This window comes from Bombus affinis, chromosome 10 (assembly GCF_024516045.1).
Source record: "Bombus affinis isolate iyBomAffi1 chromosome 10, iyBomAffi1.2, whole genome shotgun sequence".
Taxonomy (NCBI): Eukaryota; Metazoa; Arthropoda; class Insecta; order Hymenoptera; family Apidae; genus Bombus; species Bombus affinis.
In genome coordinates, this window is record NC_066353.1 from 13351943 (window position 1) to 13375314 (window position 23372).

A 23372-nucleotide genomic window follows, 5' to 3' on the forward strand; every position below is an offset into this window, starting at 1 on the left:
TTGTTACACGTCGCTGTCGATCGCCGCGATTTACCCGATAGGCTGCGCCAAATGCTTCGTTTCACTTCTACGAACGTTTCCTTTTCTTTTGTTCTATTTGTTTCCTTTCTTCCGTTCCATAACGATCGACATTGGTAAAACGGAAAACTGAATTTTATCATCGTAGTCGGCCATTACGGACCTCTGATGACTGACGCTGCATCGATAATTAACAAAAAACAGCTGTTTAAACATGTATTAGTTCCTAAAACTCGGCGATCGCTTCTCGGAACGTACTGCGTCGATGTAGATAAGAAACGATTAGTCGTTACCAATAGGCAGGTATTATGTAAATCAACTTTAAAACAATCGTTATTAAACAATCGTAATTAATTGGAAATGTTTGTTAATTAGTTCGAACGAACGAAAATCGAACAAACATTGTACCTTTATTAGGAAAACATTGTATTTTTATAAGACATACGACACGATAACCTATTAATTTAGAAACTAAGATACGAATATATTGCACGATAAACAATCTCCTTTGAATTTTAATCGTACAGTTGTTTACCATTGCGGCGTGGCTAACTTTCAGAGACTAATTACAAAGGTTGAACGAGAATATGCCTATACTACGTTCAAATTACTACTTGGCACGTTATAAATTTGTTCGCATGCCTAATTCATCTTACAAAAACGACGCAAAAAGGAAGGTGCATTCTGTGCTACTACTTAACAAACGGAAATCAAGAGGCGGCTTGGTTCAAACGACAAAGGAATATGAAGAAACGCCTTCCAAGGACAATTGGAAATTGGCTCTGAGCCGATGACGCTTCGGCAAGTAGTAGCTGATAAACCTAGCCAGACGGAGAGCAGTCACCGTGTCGTATTAGCGTACTCCGGGACAATTTGTAACGCCATCTTGGATCCCATCCGTGCGTAACAATGTAAGCAGAAGCCCGGCACCGGAGAAAATAAATGATTGGCCTGGCCGGCGTAAATCAATCATCGCGAAAGCAGGCGAAGCCGCGGCGCGGCGCGGTGCAACGATGACACGCGTAAACGTTGGCAGCCGCGCGTTACGATACGGACAGCTGGAAGACGGACCTGAAATCGAGTGTTTTACGATGCCAGACCGAAAGACGTACGAGAAAACCAACCATGATACAGGTATAAATTAAAAGCAAATTGTCTACTTCTACGAAGCGCAAGAACATCTCCCGGACGAAACCACCGGAGCACGAGCGTACGCGCGCATCCGCGTGCAAAAATCCTTGAAAATCTGGTTGCGTTCGGTGCACGGTCGTTATTCGACGCGGCTCGTTTAAATACGCGCGACATCTCGTTCCCGTGGTCGCGCGACCGGATTCAAAGAAAACCGACGAAACCGACGTCACGAACACAGCTACCAGAAGGTCTGCCGAAGGTAGTCCACGACAAGAAATCGTCCGCGGTTCCCGATTGTCCGCTTCACAGGCTGCTCCTTCTTCTTCGCACCGGCGTGTTTAGGAGCTGTTGGAACGCGATCCTCCGGATCCCTTGGTCACCAAGGAAAAAGCATACCGAGCAATTTGTGACGACGCCGAGGTGCCGCCGCCGCGATGTAAGCTCGACACATGCTCGGCCGTGTGCGTTCATATATATGGACATGTATAGGGACGTATATATCTTTATATACGTGTATAGAAATATATGTCGTCGATGGCGGCTGTGGCGGTATCCGAGCCTGGCAAAAGACCGGCGAAGCCCCGGGGATCGCCAGGATTGCTTTCATTAGCTGTAATGCCTAGATAATTCGATAAAACTGAAAAATTCCGATGTCGCGTAAGGGAGTGATGCATGGGTTTCGTGCCGCGTTCGTCGACCCATTTAAGGATAGGGACAGCCGCGCCGATTCCCCTCTTGAATTTGTGTATTTAGACTACCATTACCCGTTTTTTGCGCCAGGCCCGGGATCAACCTGGTCCGAACGGTTTTCTGTCCCTTCCCATTCGTCTCTGAAATACCATGCGCTCGTCCCGCGTGTTTCCCTTCTATTGGACACGCGAATTTTATATATCAACATTTATTTATATACAGCAACGTTTATACGTTGTTTTATACTTTTCAACGAAACAAAACTTGGAAGTAATTGAAACAAAGTTTCGGTTAGCGACGTAAGTTATGTTGAAAATTAATAGATAAACATTGTGTAGGTTCGTTGGCAAGAAAAAGACAGAAGTAGAAGATACGACATCGGCGATATCGGTGAGTAGCGGAGTGAATCAAGCGTCGTCGTTAGTCGACAAAAACGGCTCGCTCCGCCAGCCGGATACGAAAAACACGATAAATCCTGCGTTACACGTAGGCGTGCCGGCCTTCCGCGGTACCCGCAACACGAGAATCCCGCCACTGCTAAATTACGACGACGAGTTGGGCTCTCCTGCTTAAGCAAAGTGCAGGTTGCCTGTTCTACCTTCCTTTCGTCCTTGGCGAGAGGCGCTACACGGGCTTTCGCGCATTTAAAACGGTCACGTTGCCGCCTTACAAAACGTTCTGTCCATCAATAACCCATTGGCTAGTCGTCGGCCAGCGAGAGTGACTCACCGAAACAATCCTCGCACGAACGAAAATATATCGGCCAAGTGGTAACAACTGAATCCATTAATAACGTTCAGCTGATCTTATTGAAGCAATAAGAAGAATTTCTCTATCGAAGAACAAAGTTTCTGTGATGTACGACCAATAAATAATGGCACTTGCGCCTTTTCTCGATCATCGGTACCATGTTAATAGCAGGACATTTTAACAATGTCAATTTAACGTTAATGGTTGCTGAAGATAAATGTATATAATCGCGAGCTTAGTAACGGTTATGCTTTAGTTCAATTTCATGGAATTTCTGGGACGCTTAAGACACGAAATAAAGAATCCGCGGATCTAGTTGTATGCACGTAAGAATAATAGCAGAGGTAAGCTGATATTAACATTCAAAATATATTCACACGTATCAAACGGAACATGTACATTCGAGACATCACGCACGACAATCTTCGTGAAAAGCGCGCCTGGGAATAAAAGTGCAGTTACAACACAATTACACGACAATGCTCCTATTCATCGTTGTTTTGTAAATATATCTAGTCGCGATTCGCGAGATAAATCCCGTGTATAGTGTGCGTTATAATCTGTACATGACGCGCAATTATCCCATGTCGCGTGAATTTATCGTGAGAGCAATGTCCATTCGCGAATCATGCTCTGATAAACGCTCACAAATACCTATCCAGATTGTTAGATTTTCAAAATAAAATTGATAAAGCTAACGTGACATAATAGATACGATATCGTCACAGTTTTATTCTAAAATCCGTCCACGTACTACAAAGTTCTTATCTGATCGATAGACGCGAACGTGTAATCGAACTGCGTAGCTGATTTAGTTGAAGCATTAAGAGATCATTTTACGACAGTGCATCCTATCTATATTTTTCTATTAGACTTTGTCTCACGTTTAATGAAAGCCAAATACTCGATGAACATTTGATTATCAATGACGAATAACAATGCGTCATAATTTCTGTGCATAAAAAACACCAACAACAAAGTTATCGTCTAAACGCTTTCATCTCCGAGTGCCTTCTTACCGCCAAAGATACTTTCACGATAAACGCCTAAGTAGCTCTAATTACAAGAAGGACACATTGTCAAAGTGAAATCGATCGAAAATGGAGCAAAAAGGAGAGATTCGAGAGTGGTCAACCTCAAAATCTGAAACCACGGATTCAAGAGAGCTCTCGCCCCAGTGACTCCACCCCAACATGTAGTTCGCTTTATCTGTGGATCGTCCGAACGTTAATGAAGCGGATCGGCTCGTTCTTAAGCGAGGACTCCAGCACTCGTGGAACGCGTCGTGCGCGACGCTCACTTGCTCGACATTCCATACAAATGTTCCAGTCGATCAGATACTCGTCGCTCTGGCTGATTTCACCTCCTCTTCTCCTGTTTCTTTCTTTCAGTTACTTTTTTTTAAGAAAAACAGAAATCCCGATGTTTTTGCAATTTACTCTTTCTAGCGTAAACTAGATCACTAGTGTAAACGATCGATGATCGATTTGTCCGATCACAAGCTTCGCGTGTGTCACTGTTGAGGTTGACTGATGGAAGGAACGAGTGGATGAATTTGTAATGGAAAAATATACTGAAATAAATATAGGTATAAGTACAGGTATAAGTATAGACATAATGTATGCTGATTCAGATCCTTACTTTTACAGTGTTACAATACAATAGAAGAAGCTATGATAGGGAACACGTTCATATATTTATAGCAAAGGACATTACCAAAAAGTTAACCTTGGTGTGTATCTCTAGCTGAAGGTTGCAAGAAACAGCAATGGAAATCTACTAATAGCTCTTTTGTTTCTAGACCTTGTAACACAAAACAAAATTTATATTCAAGGACACGATAATACGGACCTCTTCTTATTTTAAATTTTTTTCACTAAATTCTATTCTCTTGGTAACAGCGGTCTCCAGGTGACGCATATACAAAAGAAAAGGTGTAGAGTTTTTCTTAAAGTAATTACTTCAATTTGCGATCACGATCGCAATTCTCGATGGTAACTTTCGAGTTACCGATTCTCGAAGTACGGATATATTTAAATTTATATCGTTGAATTTACGTCCGCCAACGCTTGATCGTAATATGACGATGATAAAGCGTTCGATTCGGTTAATTAGCACATCTGCTATCACGAAGCTCGAGCGAGAGAGAGTTAACGTGACTCATCCGGAAATGTGCAATTATTTCCTTTTAGTTAGGACTCGTGTACTAAAACAGATACGACGGAGGAAGCAATGGTAGTACCAGATGATAAGAATCTGAATGGTAGAATCGAACAAAAGGATTTGGTGTATAACGTGATAGAAATGGATTCGAAAGTATGTGCGTAATGATACATATATAATTACAGAGAAAATTACTCCAAATAATTTTTAAAAGGAATTATGTTACAAATGTTATGTCATCTACGATTAGTGTCGGTTATCACCTGATACGTAATACCATTGTGCTAACTATTTCGGATCGTCTCACTAACGAAGAATCTCGGACGCTATGGCACCCGAGGATATACAACACACGATGGAATAATCCCAGGATGATGGAACCAATGTCAAACCATCTCGTATTCATGGAATCCACACAGTATAATCCTGAGGCCGTGGAACTTGCCGCAGATCTCCTCGGGGGCGGACGACCACGAACTCCGAACCCGCAGGGTCATGAAAACCACGTCGGATAACCTTGGAATCGTGAGACCTACCAAGAATCGAACAAGGATCACGAATCCTACCAAGGATCACGTTGGAAAATCGAGACAAGCCGCAGAATCGTGGAATCTCGAACTTCGAGGTACAAGATTATGAAATTCGCGTAGAATCTCATCGGAATTCTGCAAGCACTTACGGAACCAATCAAATAGCCATTTTCTATCGTTATCTTGTTTCTACGATGCTGACATTTTTCGAACAAATGAACAAATCGCCGGTTAATCGATTCTTGCACGCGAAACTATCCAATAAGGTTACCGAGTAAATTGGTACAAATTAGAAGGAACAATTAAAGCTGGTCGCATTGTAATCGACGATTGTCGGGAATGAACGTGAGTGGCCGGCTGGATTAAACGGCTCGATCGCGGATGCTACGCACGCTTCGATCGCGATTCCCACTCGGGCCTTAAATTACTCTCGCGCCTCGGCGACGGGTGCGCCTCTTAAAAGGTTTGTACGGGACATTCGTTTACTTCGAGACGCTTATCGGCACGTAAGTACACGCTGTTATGTCCAATACGGTCCCAAAGGAATGCTGATACGCGCGCGATACCAAAGCTCGTCCGGCGTACACGAAAAAAAACGAAAAAAAGAAAGAAAAAAAAAGAGCGTGCAAAGGATCCAAAAGAAAAAGTACACGTGCAACGAGCGCGTCCGTCGATCGAATTGTTCCGTGCACGCGTGTCGTAAATCGAGCGCCACGCCGAAACTGTTATTATTTCCGAGGCGAGGGATCAACGAGGCTATGTTCAACCGGATCCCCTTATTTCCATACGAAACCATGAGAATTCTGTAACAATCGGCAAATATATCATTACCCTTGACCGACCGCGAAACACTGGCAAAGAGAGGCAGAGAAAAAGAAAGGTCGGGGATACCCTTCCAAAGGATCGGGGATTAATTGGAGGGTGTCGATTTTATGGATAGAAGCGGCAACTACTGCTAGCCGGTAATTTCACGAGCGAGCCCGCTCGGTCCAAGGTATACCGCGAAACGGTAGTGGGGCGTGCTGTGGGAACCTTAAGTAATTTATAGGATGTTGTAACGGGATTTTTACAACATTGGACATTGCAGCATGGGAACGGTAGACTGGCAAAAAACTGGGGCTACGATATCGAGGCCGTGATTCACCCGCATCGTGGTACGCCCACCACCGCTAGACACCCATTGTCTCCCGTGTTTTAAAAACGTACTCTTGTTTAAGCGAAGAGACCCATCTATTCCCACCGTAAATCACGCGGATGATCTTAAATGACGGAACAGGGCAAACGGTGGTTCCATGTGGTACTCTACTTGTACAGGATTACGACGATTGGTTACGTTACTGTCACGAATTACGTGCTTCTAAGCTCGTGCAAAGACGTACGATCGGAACGTTCTATCAACTTTGTCCTAAAATAAAATCTTCATACCGGTTCCTAATTGTGGCTGGTCTAGTCTATATATTTCAAGGAATCACGGACACCGTTAAAACAGCGGAGCACCAGAGAGCAAGTCGTGATAATTATGGCGCGGCTAGAACGAGCTAACGCCACGGTGTCCCGTAGCTTCGAGCAGGATCATAATTATACGCTGGGGACACTGGAAATCTGCTAATCGTCGAGGAAACACGGATGCATGGCCGGAAGACGCAACGGTCGCGCGCGAAAAACGAAGAAAACACACGACCAGAATTCACACTCACGCCGGCTAATGAGCGTCAATAGTCACGCGTCAGTTGTTCCTTTTTTCTTTCTTTTTTCTCCTCCTGCTTGTTGAACGGGACGTGTTGTGCGCGAGCGAGACGCGTCATAATGCCGTGCAGATGAATGACATTAGTTGAAAAAATACGTCTTGCGCCGTGAATGCGAAGAAGAGAACGGCAGAGAGAGAGAAAGAGAGAATGATGGAAGAAAAGGCTCGAGTCATCCAAAATCTGACCCTTTCTCGATTGCCCAATTTCTTAATCGGCTTCTGGGAATCGAGCGTCACGATATCGTTTAACTATAATCGGATTATAGGATAGAAATGATGGCAGGTGAACAGAAAGGTGGAGGCTAGTCTTCGTAGGAATATAATACTACCTATAATCGAGGAAAGGAGTGGTGTTCCTTTTCGTCTTACTTTCTTCCGTCCGTGCTCCATCCAAACCATCGTTCCTTCGCGTTCTCTCGTGAGTAAATGGCTATATTTGGCGATTCGACACGTGCCAAGTTTCGAGGTAAAAGGCAAAAACCAGCTTTCGAGACATTTGTTTCGACGATAATATGGATACATTCGTTCACGTGGTTCTTGTACGATTGTGTTCCAACGAATCGACATTTTCTTGTATTTTCAAGTACGGGCTGTCTGTAGTGTCTCGATTGAGAAACGTGGAAGTATCGATCTCCGATTCGATACAGAGCGGCCATAAATAATGGCCATTCTTGACGAAATATACCGGTGCTACGATCGTTAACAGAGCCTAAATGGCCGTGAGAACTTTTTAAACTCCATCCGAGCATGCTACGTAGATTCGCTTTTAAAATAACAGTCGTATAGAATGCAACGGGTTACAAAAGAAAAAGTAAAATAATATACTAGCGAGCGAAGTTCTGAATCTTCGCGCGACAAAGTGTCAAAGAACTGCTATAGGAAAACGACGCTAAAGAATAGCGATCGTTAAATTTTGTAACAAGCATGGCGAACAGTTTTTACGTACGACCGATCGACAAGAAAAGATTTACGATCCTGCTTATTACACATAGAGGAAAAAGAAAGAAAATACGACGTTGGAAGTCTCTGTCTCGGATGGACGTGTCAGAAGTTAATGAATCATAAAGACGTAAAAGATCGTTCTCGCGGAGATCGCTACAATGCCATTAACACCGCTCGCAATTAATGCACACCGAGCGAGTATCTCGTTGCAACGTTCGACGGCCTCGAAGTATCTTGGAGCGGTTTCTCCTCGTGCCAGAACCACTCCGATCTTTTCCCTTAATTAAAAATAACGATTGCTCGTTCGAGATGCGGTCTCACAGTTGGCGGCGTCGAAACGGGATTGGCACGGGCATAATCATAATTTCCCTTCTTTCCACATTTTTTTCTTTTCCTCTCCTGAGAATCTCGTGGCAACTAGGACACAAGTGGTGGTGCACGGTTCACCGGCGGATGTTCAAGGACGTACCTGTCACCTTCGCTATCTTTGTACTATCGGATCTTCGAGCGTCAGGAAAGGAACGATGAAAGCGAATGTCGGAACAACGCGAATGCACGTGTACGTCGAAGTGACCGAACGAAATTAAGTTTAATCGGCGAAAGATTTACGAAAATATGAAAGGAAAGAACGCGCAACATCGCGAATCCTGGAATCACGCGAAAGTCTCGGTTTCTTCTTTTTCCTCGTTGTATTCGTCGGCTCGTAAAGTATCGTTCTCTCCTCGCACTCCCACGCCGCGAATAACTAACTCGACGTATACACGCGCCGGCAAGTGCGGCTATAGCACGATTTATCGAGCTAATTTTGGGACAATGGCGAAGAATCAAGGGAGAACAGCGGGAGGATGAGAAACCGGTGAAAGGAAAAGAGGTTGAGGATGCACAACAGGTTACGTACCGAGTATGGACGGTAGTTAACGGTGCGAATTGCTCGCCATATACGTACGCCTGTCGCGGTTATGTTGGCCCGGCTAATGCCAACCCGGGACCCCCACGTACGGTTTACACAGCCGTAAATATACCAGGGGACTAATGTGGTGCAACTTTACGTCGCGAGTTACACGATCATCCCCCACCGTATCGGTTGCCTACCGTATACCCGTATGCGGGTTACACACCGAGTTGGAAAGGGTCTCGTGTACACCGGATCAATTAGGAATTTAAATTTGCCGCTCGAATCGTCCGCGTTTGGACATCAAAGGAATTTTTCAAGTGGGAATTACACGAACGCGAGCGACCGTTTCCAAAGGTTACCGTGAAACCGACGCCGAGCCAAAGCCAGAACCGTACCCGAGTTCGCACGAACGTCGCGTTCCTTGAATTTTTACTATAACGACGGATATTTTGCAATCTAAACTCGGTCTCACCGCTTCAGGCGAGTCTAAAGAACGGCGGCCCTCTTCGAAAAGAAGTTGTATTATTTGTTTTCTTCGACGGAAGGTCACGGAAAACCTGTCGCGATACAATTTCTCGATTCGATCGGGAATGATCTAACGCGACAAAGAGACTGACCTTCGTCCGTACATCTACCACACGTACGCACGTACAGTACGTCGATTCTACACACTCGCGAATATACTTCCGCGTTAAGAATGAACTCGCGTTTCTGAAATTCCAGCCTCGATACGTGTCCATTTGACTAAATCCACGATCCACTCAATTATTGTTATTTATCCGAGTAGGAATGGCCGTTAATGGCCGACCTTATTCCCGTTCGTAGCCGGTAGTTCGTGCATTTGCATGCAATTTACTTAAATCAGCGGTCGAGCCGTGCCCGACAACGCCACGTTCACCGGTCGCATAAACCACGACGGAACCATTCTGACTTCTTCGAAGGTGTAGGTTGCTGTATCGAATGTCTGACTGCTGCCGTAGTTGCTGCTGCACCGTGGCTTGGGGTCTGCACGGTGACAGGATCGGTCAGATCTCGTACCGATACGGTGGTACTCTCGTTTCAAAGCAATTACGCATAAATTTTCATGCCATGGCTACGACCTTTCCACTGTGCCGGAGTTAACAACTACGAGTGATCTTGCGCTGACTCGGCTCTATATCATTCGCGGTGAAAGATAAAAATCACGCGTTAAGATACCTGGCAAATGCGTTAATAATTATTTCGTTCATTTTTCTACTTCGATTTATCTCTAGCTAATCGCTCTCCAACGATCGAACGATGTTCTACCAGCACGTTGTGAACACAACGCAACAATCCGCCGACGATGTCGTTTCGTAATAAATTTGTAACAAAATCGATGCGAATTAGAAATCAAACATCGTGGGATTCGGTGACAGAGTCGCGAGAAATTCCATCACGTTCGTGACTCTTGTGCCGTGGCTCGAGGCTGTAAGTTATTCCTCAACTTGCACAATCCATTCAGGAATTTGCACGTCATAGATTGACCATCTTCGGTTAAATTAACGCTGGCTTGGAAGAATCGATGGTCTTCGGTATCGCGTGAAAGTGCCATAAGTTACTCCTCGAGTAAGTCACGTTCCACTGACCCTGGAAGCTTGATGAACACGTCTTTCAACGGTTTTACCAAAAGAGGACTGTGTAGACGTAGTCCATATTCATCGATCGCCCGACTCGTCTTTTTTAGGCACCTCTTTAGGTATTTTGTATCCATGTTTAACGTTAATCCTTGTTTGATGAGATCGCAAAATCGGGATAAAAAACCGTTCTTTTTCTAAACACCTGGTATAACTACCTTAGCAGAAATTATGAATTATATTTGACGTAATAGCATAAACGTTTATATAACAAGTTATGGAAGTACACGAGTTCGATACATAAAATAATTTTTTCTTGGATCAACCGATGGCTCTTATACAACGTTAGGCCATCAAGGATTAATCTCAGCCTAAAACCACGTCGAAAACCATCATTCGCAAATAATCAAACACCTGCGAATGGACGAACCAATGCCACAGTGGATGGATCGTTCGTCAAACGTTTCGCATAGGAAGAAGACATTGTCCGTGGGTTAATCCTGCGGTCGCGTCATTCTTGTGCAAGTCACTGATAGGTTACGGCTGATTGCAGTAATCTTCGCGTCGATGTTCCGTAAAAAAAAATCTTGGAAATCCTAGCGCGAGCGTGAGGCATTACTAAATAACGGTACGCCTAAGTACGGGCTTTAATGCACAGGAGAAAATATAATCGCTCGAAGCTTCGAGGTCGACACCGGAGAAACGCGTGTCTCGTGTGTGGCCCAGAAATACGGTCTTCCCTCTATCCACGTCCACTTAAATTCGTGCTGATGAAATGGAACTGCCAGCGACGAGCCGGTTAGACACGCGAAATCAAATGTATATTGATTCTTAAGGTATCGATCGTTGTCGCCTTAAACGTTGGAAAGTCGATTAGAATATCATAAGGGAGACACGCGAGCGATAGACTACCGATTCGGTCATATCTGGTACGTGATAGCGAGTAGCCAGATACCTGGCATCAAAGAGATAGTAAACATTGCGGTTCTGAGTCTTGTTTGGTCGAGTGTGACAAGCTAATGGTGTCCTTGCTCCATCGAGTCCCCGATTGAAAATACCGCGGTAATGTCTACCAAATCGGACCAAAGTGAGCGGATAGTGTACGGTTAGTCCCAGATGCAAGTGACACGCGGCCGATTGCCAAGCAAGAGGAGAAGGCGAATGTCGAAGGGGAGGTGTTGGCTTTCGAACCGAAGCACGTGAACGTATCAAAGGAAGCTAGAATATTTATTTCGTTTATCTTTGCTGCTAACAGTCGACGATGAAGAGCTATCGTGTGTGAAATTTCACAGAAAATCTTCTTTCGTTAGTTAAACGCGAAATCGGAAATAGAAGAGGGATAAACGTAATAAGAATCTGTTTAGGCGCCTGTACTTATGATATCGAGTGCACGATGGATCATCGCGTGAACAGTAGCACGACGCTGACTTGTGCTCTCGCTAACGAGCTAAACTCGTGACACAACCTTGATTCAGTCAACCAGGAAATATCGTGCGCTTCCTGCGTTGATAGCGATGGCATTACAGCTGCGTTCAAAAGACACCTACGAACCTAAACGGTTAGTCACTGACCCATTTACATAATTGCTATTTTAAGTTAAATCTACTTTTCTTCTAGTTTTCCTTCCCGAGCTCGGACTTTAGTTTCATTAGGAATTAGCGAAGTAGTGATTTAATCGGCGACACATTCCCCTGAACTTCTACCACATGCTTCGCGCCAAACGATTCACTCGCTCAGTTCCAATACATAACCAACGATCACGCTTCAAATCCAAGTCACGCCCACCGTATGTGTAATTAGTTCGTTCGCACAGGGAATATGATGTAAGTTAATTATCCTGCTGGTTTCTTCTGCTTCCGTCACGCCTCTTACGTCGTACAGCAAAGATTGTGCGGCCATGATATTCCCGTTAAAAAATATTTACCAAGGAAGATAAAATCGAACGAAAGAAGATTCTCACCGTAGTTACCAGTTTAAGGTTCGCGCGTATTTTACGCAACCATTCAAGAGGCATAATATGCATCACTGATTGGCATCGCGCCTTGTACTCTCGACAAACATTCCTACGACACGTCCTCGCCACAGTGGGGTTTCGTACGGAACTGACGACTTTGTTAGCGTAGCCTGATGTAGATAGAGCACCGCCCTGTTACGCTGTTGACCATTTGAATGGTAGAACCTAGTCGGCTGTAGGTTACCGTGCTATCGATGCCGGTGTACAACGTCGAGGTAGGCAGCGCAAGCGCCAAGAAGTCTCCGGGCTTTCCGTGAAACACCTTCGCGAAACGTACGACGTTACTTGAGAAACAGGCTCCCGCTAGTGCCAGGATACTCGAGGATGTACCAGGAGCGAGTACCAGAAGATGTACGACGAGGATTCGGTTCTAAGGTAGACGTAAACACAGAGGGTGTTAACGCGCGACACTGAATTTTAGTAGCTGCCAAGAATTCTACCTGCAGCCTGTCGCCAGAAAAAATTACACCACGCCGTTCTGTTTAAGCGATCTTATCGACAAGCGTCTCGGTACCGTCACAACGCCTACGGTTTGTCTAAATTTACCGACTCTATTCAATCGTTAATAACTGTAACATAGATTAGTTGGATTAATTATCAGAAAATTTTGTGTCAAGCATGGTCTTTTAAGAAGATCTCTTTGAAGGATTTTTCATTGACATACTCGCACTATAAAATAAGAGGATCGCTATCTCCTGATAAGGATCAACGGTGGTGTTCGATGAAGTATTTCCAAAATTGGAACGCGAAGTTGCAGCGCAAGATAAGTCGAAGACAGCGTCCGACAACCGTAATTTACATCGACGACCATATTTGATCGCAAGATTAAACGCGGCAATGAAACGAAGGAATACCCGAGGTGTACGCGAGACAGGTGAAACGTCTACGATCGAGCACGAACACACGGGACGTCAAGGTGCGGCATTTTCGATCGATTCTCGATGCACCTTACGACCTCTGCCCGACGCATATGCCGTACGCAACGCTGTACAGCGTACCCTCCAAATTATATATTCGTTCGAGGCTAATCGGTGGTGTCACCCTTTCGTACGTGGAAGCTTCGTAATTCGGTACCGAGTCGTTTATAGCTGCCACTCTCTGGTCTCTGATGCACGAGAAGGAATGTTAAAAATTTGAATATCGTATGATAGATAATTGATAATAAAATAACATAGTAATTGAAAGATGGATGGTTTCGCTTAAAAGGGGCGCTGGGAAACTTTGAGATGCCTCTACTGACGTTTGAAAACCATTTCATTTTGCCTCGATGAAATCTTTTCCCGTCTTCCACGACTTTGAAGCTGTATACTTTGAACCTTTGTCCAAAGAAATCTAACTCGATATAACTAGCTACTGCGTGTATATCGAGACTTTCAGTAAAGAAAAAGGAACGAAAGATTACGTCGGGATAGATATACGTAATTTCAATAACTTTCTATGATTATGCCACAAAGATACAAACGTCTTGTGTTTTCTTCATTCGAGAATGTTTGACGTGTATGTACGATGAAAAATTCCTGCGAAGCTATCGATAGCTCGATTCATGCTGTTTTCCTGGAAAAGGATTGCAACGAAGAGTCTACCTTGCACAATTAACTGCTGATTAATAGTTACAAGCTTTTTCTGCGACATTTACGATTATAATCCCAATAGCGGCGTTGCGCGCGGCCAATTGGACAACGCAAACCCATTCACTTTGATTGGTAATCATCGGGGACAATGAGGCGTAAACTTAATTGTAGGAAAAAGAGGCCCGACGTGCTAGATGCGCTGTGCGAATGTGTGCACAAGAGAGGCTGTCGTCCGTGTGAAAAGCCACGCGAAGGAACTTCGCGTCGAGGAATAATTACCGTTTCATTCATCGATCATTAAGGGACATATTATCGAATTGTGCGTACGTCGGCCGTTGACGAATATCCGGTAAGCCGGGCGCAACCCTGTCGAGGAATTACGTTGTGTCGGTTGGCTGGCCACCGCTGTACAACTGTCAGGTGCGAATAAAACCGATAACCACTTCCGGCTTACAAGTTTCAATCGCGGATAAAAAATTGAAGAAATCTTCTAGCCAACGTGGTGTTTGTCTCGATGGTCGTAAATAATATTTACTCGAAACCAACGTCACGGTTTTTTAGATATCGTGCGAGATTACCGCCATGTAACTATAATAGCGTTTAATGCACTTTAACGATTGGTTTAACGATTAAGCGTAGAGAATCGCGCACCATCGCGCGAACTGATGAAGATACCTCGATCGACCATTAAGACGTTTTCCGTTTCAAACGACGCGACGTTGACAATCTTGGTCGTTGATCGAAAAAAATGTACTCGTCGCGACGGGTAGTCCGTTTTCATCCGGTTTCTTCTGCGGTCGGCCTTTTCACAGCGCTTCCTTCAACGAAGCGTAATCGTCGAGACGAACCCGCCTGGATACACGTAGCTTCTAAGCCGAGACTCCGTCTGGTCGGGAAGAACAAGCGAGAACCAAGTTTTTCTGACTAATTTGAGTAACTAGCGGATACCGGGAAACAAAGAGAGACTGGACGAGAAGAAATCTTGATGAGCGGGCGTGGTAGCCGTGCTGCCGCACAATTTTATAAAGATCCGCTCGGCTGCTGTGCCGTCTACAAAGAACAGCCAGCGCTAAGGAAACCGCGTGAATCGACGGTCGCCAGGACTCGCCTAAGCCTCGAGGAAACGAGTTGATGAATCCGATCCATTTTTAACGAAATCTTTGTAAAAAGGTTAAACGGCGTCCGTGCCGTGCACGGTCGACGGCAAAATTAAATTAATTATAAATCGTGGATGCACCATGAAATTCCACCGACCGTTTCTTACCGCGGTCCGCTTCACCGCCTATGAGAATTTACCGAGACGTTCGAGCGTTCCTTGGTCAAAGATCGTATATTCCCCCATGCCCTGTTTCAATAGGCAACACGCGGCACGTAATTCGCGTATCCCACGAATTTCACCTCTTCTTCTATTTCTATGTTAATTCGATCGAAGAAGAAAGGAATTAGCGATTCTGAAAACGCCATAAGGGCGACGAACTTCTCGGAACGATCGTTCACACGCTCGTTCTCGGCCTTTTTGCCCGATTGAATTTAACGATTCTGGATTACCGATGCCGAGCTTGGTCCCAAGGCGGTTCGTCGAATGGAATTCTCGTGCAATCGGGTCGCGATTCTGCCACGAAGGACGATGGATCGCGACAGAGAGAGAGAGAGAGAGAGACAGAGGGGGGAAGGGGGTTAGAGCGGGAGAGAAGAGCCGAGATGAAGCTCGCATAGTCTCATTACTCTCGCAAGCCGAGCTTATTACTTCGCGAACCGCAAAGAGGGCAAAGCAGCAAAGTGGATATCTCTTGAGGATACACGTTCGCGTACACGCATTAGTCAGACAGATATTAGGTAGAGGCCCGCTGGGTGGACAAGCTGTTAGACGAATAATACATCATATTGTTGAGAAACGTGCCATTCATTACGACAATGTATCCTTAATGATTGATTAACAACTTTGGTGTACCACTGTAACGCTACAAGTTACTAAATTGTAATTGCAACGTGTATTTTAGATGATGCTTATGTAAACGATGAGTGAAGACAGAGATGCACGAAAGAATCTTCTTCTTTCGTCGGATATGAATGTGACTGTTAATCACAAATTTAATTGAAAATATAGTTGGGACTATTAACGGGAATCTCATATGTTTCCATCGATAATAAATGTTCGGAACTATTTTATCATAATGAAATGCGTTTCTTCATCGATGATTACTACACGGGCTACGAGATTCGAACATAATAACAACTTCCTTTACAATTTTCAATCGTGTCGTCCTCGAAAGCAGCAACATTACCATCGCACAAAGGGGATTAAGATTTCACCGTGATGGAGGGAAAAAATCGAAGCTTCTTCTCGATCGTGTTCCGTTATTATTAATCGAGTTTATTACGGCGGCTCCACATCAAACGTTGCACCGCAAAAGTGCGGGTAAAAGCACACCTGCCTCGACAGTTCGCACCGTCGCGTCGAGCTCTTACACACACCGTATACACCGACACTCTAATTGCGTTCTCGAGTTCCTGGCACAACTTCCCGAAGATGTAGCGCGTCGCTAGAGCCTGTTTACCCTAGACCATGCAGAAGGGTTACAGCCAGCGACGTTAATTTGCCGACAATAAATGTAACGCGTGCTCTCAAATGAATTTTCTCCGTACTCGGTTTCTGATCGGCTAGATAAATATTTGAGCTGTCAGTTGATCCTTTCCTGCCGCTGATAATACGATTCCGCGAGAAACAGGATACATCTTTTTAAAGAATTTAATACACTCAGCTATCAACAGACACGCAATTTTTTCAAGGTACAAAAGTAAAAATATTATCGACATCTTTTTCTCAAATTTTTATACGTCTAAAACGAGCTATTCACTTATGAGTTATGTCGACGTGTTAGACAGTACTGTTATTCAAATTGACGCGTATCGACGCACGCGAATGTCCGAGCCCGTTGGTTTTTACGCTTAAAAGCAAGCACTCGTCGTGAAGGAGCGTACAGGTGAAACGATCTTCCCGCACGCTCCTTGGTTCCCGCGAACGCCTACAAGAAACAGTTTCACCGTATTATTAATACACATATATATATCAAGGAAACGCGCCTAAGTACCCGCACTTAATTACTTACTGCCAGAACTGCCAGCTACCGCGACATGGCCGGAATGAACGATAGTTTCAAGTTGCCAAGTTGTCTTTCGTTCGATTCTCATCGAGCGAGAACAACGCCAAGAACGAGAGTATAAACTCGAACGATCGCGACGCAGTACCCTTCGTACGACGAGTCCCCAAAGAAATAAAAGGCAGAAGTAACGCGTCCAACACGTGTAATTATATTTATATCGTGTATCTGTCAAACCGACCGCCCCTTTAACGCGTATTTCTTAACGCATAACGACCGTCTTAAATAAACGTTAATTGTTTCCATATAAATTCGCAAATTGATACGTGTCACCGGGAGATAAAAAGATGTGAAACGGGATATAAACGGGATTTCACGGATCCGGTGAACACCGACAGATTCATAGTACGATGCGAATCATCGTTTCCGAGAAGGGAAAGTTTGCCGGCACGAGATATCGATTTTATCGAAAACCGGCTCTAAAGATCGAAGACGTGCGATAGATCGTACGCGTAAGCCACGATCGATATACAAATTACTCGTCGACAGATTCACAAACGATTTCTAAAACCGATAGGCGATACATTTATAAACCGTTTACCGGGACGTATCGACAACGGGCCGCAAATGGACGCGTATTTATGCTTTCATTGGCCGATCGAGCAATCGGCGGCTGGCGGCTTCAGCTCGTGGCTCAGCATGAATAACGACTTTCCACTGATCACAGAAAGATTCGCCCACATTGGCCTTTGAATCAATTATGTACGATTTATATTTATGCGCAGGTCGAAGAGCAAGGGAAGTGGACACGGGTCCACTGGTGAGAGGGGACGAGAAGTTCGGAGGTAACAAGAGTATACGGTATGCGTACATACGAGAAACAGAAGGGGGAGGATCGAAAGAGATAGAGACACAAGGGGAGGAAACGAGGGGGAGAAGGGAGCAGATGCGAGAAGATGCACACGAGCTCGTTTGCAAAAGTATCATCTCGACGGAAATAAATCAAGGCTGCACCCAGATTTCAAAGCGTAAGATTACAAAAATTAATCGACCTGACGTTCAGCGCGATAAAAAGCATTCTGTGGTCCTCTTTTTTCATTTCTCTTTTCTCTCTCGCCCTCTCTTCGTTCTCTCTCTTCGTTTGCCTGCTCCTCCCGAAGGTCTTCTCCAGACTCGTCCATGGACACGTAACGACCGTGTGTACGACAGAACTCGTGGGGTTTATATCAATTACACCGATCGTGACCATAAAATTTCGATCAACAAGCCCGGGACGTCGTTAATTGCACCGCACGCTCCTTTAAACCTCCGAATAAGAACAGGGCGCAGATCGTAATCGCGAGCACTCCGATAATCTGTTCGATCAACAGAAAGAGACGAAACACGATCGGTCGGTGGATCGAATCTTATCCATCGAGGTAATCGAGTACGATCGTTGTTTCGTCACTTTCCTTCGATACTTATTTATCCCCCGATAAAATTCCTGGAAAACATTAACGATCGTATTGGACTGACGTTCGACCGCACCACCCATCCTTCTCGTCAGAGCAATCGACGCAAACTAACGATCTAACGCGAGACTACGTCCCTGACGTATTATGTTACGCCACTCGATCATAATAATTACCAATAATCCTTCGCATTTAGGAGTAATCACGGCGCAGCGTAGCCTTGGCCCGTCATTCCGACAGGGAACGCTCACGAATGTGAGACACATGTAACGAGACCCGCCGCCACTGCCTGCGCCATTCCACACGGGGATCCAACTCTGACTTACGGACTTTGATTTAACGTACGCGATCTCGTACGCGAACGAAACGGAAAGATAATAATTTGATGATTCATGCTCCTTTCTTGTAAACGTATTGTGGCCGGTAATACGTTATTTTCAAGAACGTTGTTTCAAAAGGTGGTAAAAGGAGACTAACACTTAGCAAGTATAAAGTTCAGCGAGGGAGCGTTAGTTTTGTAAATAATACATTTTACGACACACAAACGGAATGGGCTATCTTTGCAGCGCGATTACGTAAGGGATTATACTAAAATCATTTCACGACGTCGTATTTTTAATTTAACAAGTACCCTCCGATGTAACGAATATCGCATGCTGTACAGTTACGACGAACGAGCCTCGAGCTGTTTGACGAAGTCCGGACCAAACTGCGTTCAGTTAAAGAAGAAAAAGCAACCACCGAAGCTTGAGATTTACACGACGCGCAAAATACTCGACAGCTTTTTTCTTCTTTAAAGTCAGTCGGTAAGCATCGCGCGTTGATCGATCTCGTGCGAATTTGCATCACCGTCAGCTTCCTTTCCACGCGGTTAATTAAATCATCGCCGATGATCCCTACAATTCGAACGTATATTTACGAATCGTACAGCGGCTGCAACTGATACGAATTAATAAGTTAACGAACGAGACAACGAACGTTCGATGTTAAATGCTGGTATTACGAAACAGTACCAACAGCTGAACATTGCTGTACCGTTACGTTATACGGCAATAAGTTGCAAGATATTAGTGCCAACCAGAAGTCTCCTCCCACGCTTTATCCTCGTTCCCACCAATCATTCCGACCTTAAAACGCAAGGAAACGCGTTCAAATTGCAAACTTTATCGCTCTTGTCTCCGTCTGGATGTACTTTTAAACCCGGGCGTCCCCGATCGAAATCAAAGTCATTAAAGCGTCGCCATGGTACGCGTAGGACATTTTTATTCGCTGCTGTAAAACCGGCGAATAGATACAGCGGGTTTCATACAGACGTTAGGAGGGACAAGCATTCCGCGGCAGTAGCACACAACGAGAGCATAAAAGTGCGACTCGATAAATCTGTAGGAGCGTTACGGTAGCGGGCGTCTCCGAGTTCTGTCCTCCTCGGCTACTCTGCGACAGAGCCACGTATACACACGTACCGGCGATACACGACACGTTGTCCCGGTGATATTAACGCGATACGACGAAGGCGGTGCATATATATTCTTTCGAAGTGGCTCGAGCGTGTCACGTATATGTACGGGGAACGCAATGCCGTTAAAGATTTAAGGAGCGGACTGAAACGCCTCCTTCCGATTAAACGATAAAAGGGGAAATAAATGCGAGGCATGCGTTGCACACGCGGGCCTTTTGTCGCTTACACGACGAATAGGATCTTCGTGGTCGGTTGATTCTTCCAGATTTCGCCTTACGTGCCCGTCCACGACCGCGCGCGACTCCACGGGTCGAAATTCCACGAAATTGCAAATGCATCGAATTATTGGAATTCCTACGGTGATATTACTTTCGCCGTGCTCATCGCCGATAATCACGGTGGATAATCGAACGCAAGAATGTTCAATTTTGCAGCACGTAGCGGAGGAATGAACGTCAACGAGTCTGGTACTAATTATCTCACGCTTATAATTTTAATGCTGTGGGAGGTGGAAGATAAAAAGCTCCGCACAGCCGGCGGACAACTGTCCAACGAGCTGTCACGACTTCATGGGCTTATACGAGCCAGACGCACCGGTCACATATTTGTACAATTAATACGCGCGAGAGTACCGTAAAGCGTGGACCCAACCGGCCGGCACTGGCAAGGCATTAACGAAGACGGCTCGCCACGAGAAAAGTATCCGCGTAGGTGTTAAACGTAAGCACACACTAAGCGATAGCGTTTCCGAGAACCAACTTCAAACTGATTCTTATTATTAAATTTTAAGGCGCGGTCGCTTAAAGTGTCAGCCGATTGCAACGAAAGATTGCGAATAAAAGTATCTCAATCTCGAGCGATATGATTTATAAAACGCTACGAAAATTAACGACAGATATTTCAAAGTTACAGAGCAAATTATATCGAACGTAAACGCACGAAGCTGTACTACACACATATTTAGAAAACGTCTGATGGTACTAACGTACCAATTTGGGTGTACAAATACAACCGTGCATGAACGACACGGATGATGTATCCATAAGTTTAGATACCGGTTTTAAAGGCGTTTTAAGCCTGCAAACGTTTCAAGGCCGGGCCAAGATGGTTCCTCGAGTGCTGTTTCAAGGTACCGGAACGTCCATTCGACGCGTACGTCGGCCAACGTATGTGGGTCAACCGTACGAAAAATTAACACGAGAAGCTCGTCAGAAACGGCGAAAAGAAATGTCGATGCCAATAACGCGGCGTGAATCACCCGTGTGTTCATCGATATTCCTCGTCCCTCCTTTGCGCTTCTCCTCTCGTTTGTCGCGACGAGCTACTGCTGGTCCTGCTACCTCTTACATATATCCATGCAAATTGATCGTTATTGGTCATTACGCTCGCGGTGCACCATCGTGTTGCTCGGCCGCTCGAAAATTACATTGACTTTTGCTACGTTTCACCAACGAGCGTTCGTTAACCACACGCGCGGTAAACGCTGCGCGAGCTGCAGCTCCACGTGTCCGATTAATTATGAATATGACGTCGAACTTAACTGTAACACCGTTGCACCGTATAGTGAGAGCCGATCTTATGCATATTATGCGCCATTATGTCGGACGATATTTGTATTATGCGCGTACGCTGGTCGCGTTAAGGCTGTCGCATGGGTGCGGTTGCCGTGCGGCACTGCACGCTTACGTATCGGACAACTATTCGAACGCCAGTCAAATCGCGACTGGATTTATCTCGGCTACGATCCGAATCATCGATGGATTGGAAACAGTCAGTTCCGTGTTTTAACTTTAAAATCGATCGCCTCGGAGGAATCGTTCGATGATCGCTAACGATTGATATAGTAAGAGTTATAAGGAGGAGAATCACAACCGATCGAATTTGTTGATTCGATGGTTAAATATGTATTGTAACGATTAATAACGAGTCAACAAACTGCTCCATTTATCGGTGCGCCACGATCGATAGCGTAGCGTGAACCACTCGCGGACAAAGTCGTTCTCAAGGGAATCGAGAGGAAAATGGCAGCTAATAGTAGAACGATTTCCCTGGATACGACAAGAAACACGATACGATACCAATCGGTCGTCCAACGGACTCGAACTTGACAGCAGTCGTTATTCAAATCGAACAATGCGCGTTTTTTTCACCGTTCGCCAACGTACGTTGCGACGGATTAAAGGAAAAAGAGATAAAACCTGCAGCGAGACCTTCCAATCGATCAATCCTCGATCGAGTAGCGGTCAACGATGGACGACGTGCTCGTATCGACCGTGTATTCGTAGCGCAATAAAATTAGCAGCATTTACAACAACGCCATCGAAGGAACAAAGCCCGTTCTACAATGCTCTACACTGTAAAAACTACTTTATTGCGGTTTGCACATAGGCGAGAGACTGCAAGTAATTATCACGCGACTAACTGACGCTTTGCTACTTTGTCGATTATACCGCTTCTCTAATTCGATCGTTCCTTTCTAGCAGTGACTTACGAATCTGCTTAGTCCAGTGGCCCTGATGAATTACTAATGATACACGATCAATGATTTGCAGAACGTCCAAGCTTCAATCTCCACGAATTGATCTTTTCAATAAAGAATACATCCTAATGTTTATTATTAAAATTCTTCCCTTAAAAGTCCTATTGCTTCAAAGCCGAACGAAAACACAGACACGGAAGCGTATCATAGCGATAATTATTAAGGTGGACACGAAAATTCTGCGATCAAGAGATTTTTAAAAGATTTCGTTTTAAAAAAGCATCCGGTGAGTAGACAACGGTAAGGGGAGAATTTTTTCCTTCCGTTTTCAACCTATTCCAGTCTACAGAGCGACTGGAATTCAAGCGTGACTCTATCGACATCTAGTTAATATAAAAGCGTTCACGCACATGGCAGCGCGTTATACAATTCAATCGGTATAGTATGCATACGCGTGTTACTTGCACGCCCGGCGCAATCGGAGCACGAGGCTTATTTCGAAACTTCGTACGAACGTTTGTTTATGCCCACATTCTCGGCAACCACTGATAAATTAATCTTTCATGCTAATACTTCCAGCCGGCTGACACAGTCCGTGTCTCGAAAGCACCGCGATTTCGTATCCCCGTGATCCCCGCATTAATTCTCGATCGCTTCCGGATTTCATTTGCCGGGGGAGGGGGGGAGTTAGTGGCTGGAAAATGTGTACGTTCATAGATTACGTAGAGGGGGAAAAAAGGAACCAGGTTATATACACGGACAAGCGTTCATTTACATCGAGCCGGCGCATTATGCGAAACGGTTGTTCCCCTCGGCCGTGGCGCGGCGAGCCGATT

The 23372-nt window shown here is 45.0% G+C and overlaps 1 protein-coding gene across 4 annotated transcripts in view; it reads right to left on the minus strand.

The window, feature by feature from the left end:
* LOC126920921 (Krueppel-like factor 6) overlaps positions 1-23372 on the minus strand; it is a 289042-nt gene that overhangs the window by 224838 nt on the left and 40832 nt on the right. The window contains exon 1 of one of the 4 annotated variants that reach the window (XM_050731925.1): positions 18200-21735. The exons of the other annotated variants lie outside the window; for them this stretch is intronic. Within the exon in view, the coding sequence (XP_050587882.1) occupies positions 18200-18328 (129 nt within the window). The 5' untranslated portion in view covers positions 18329-21735. Of the gene's footprint in view, positions 1-18199; positions 21736-23372 lie in introns of those variants that run through there. 4 annotated transcript variants of the gene reach the window in all.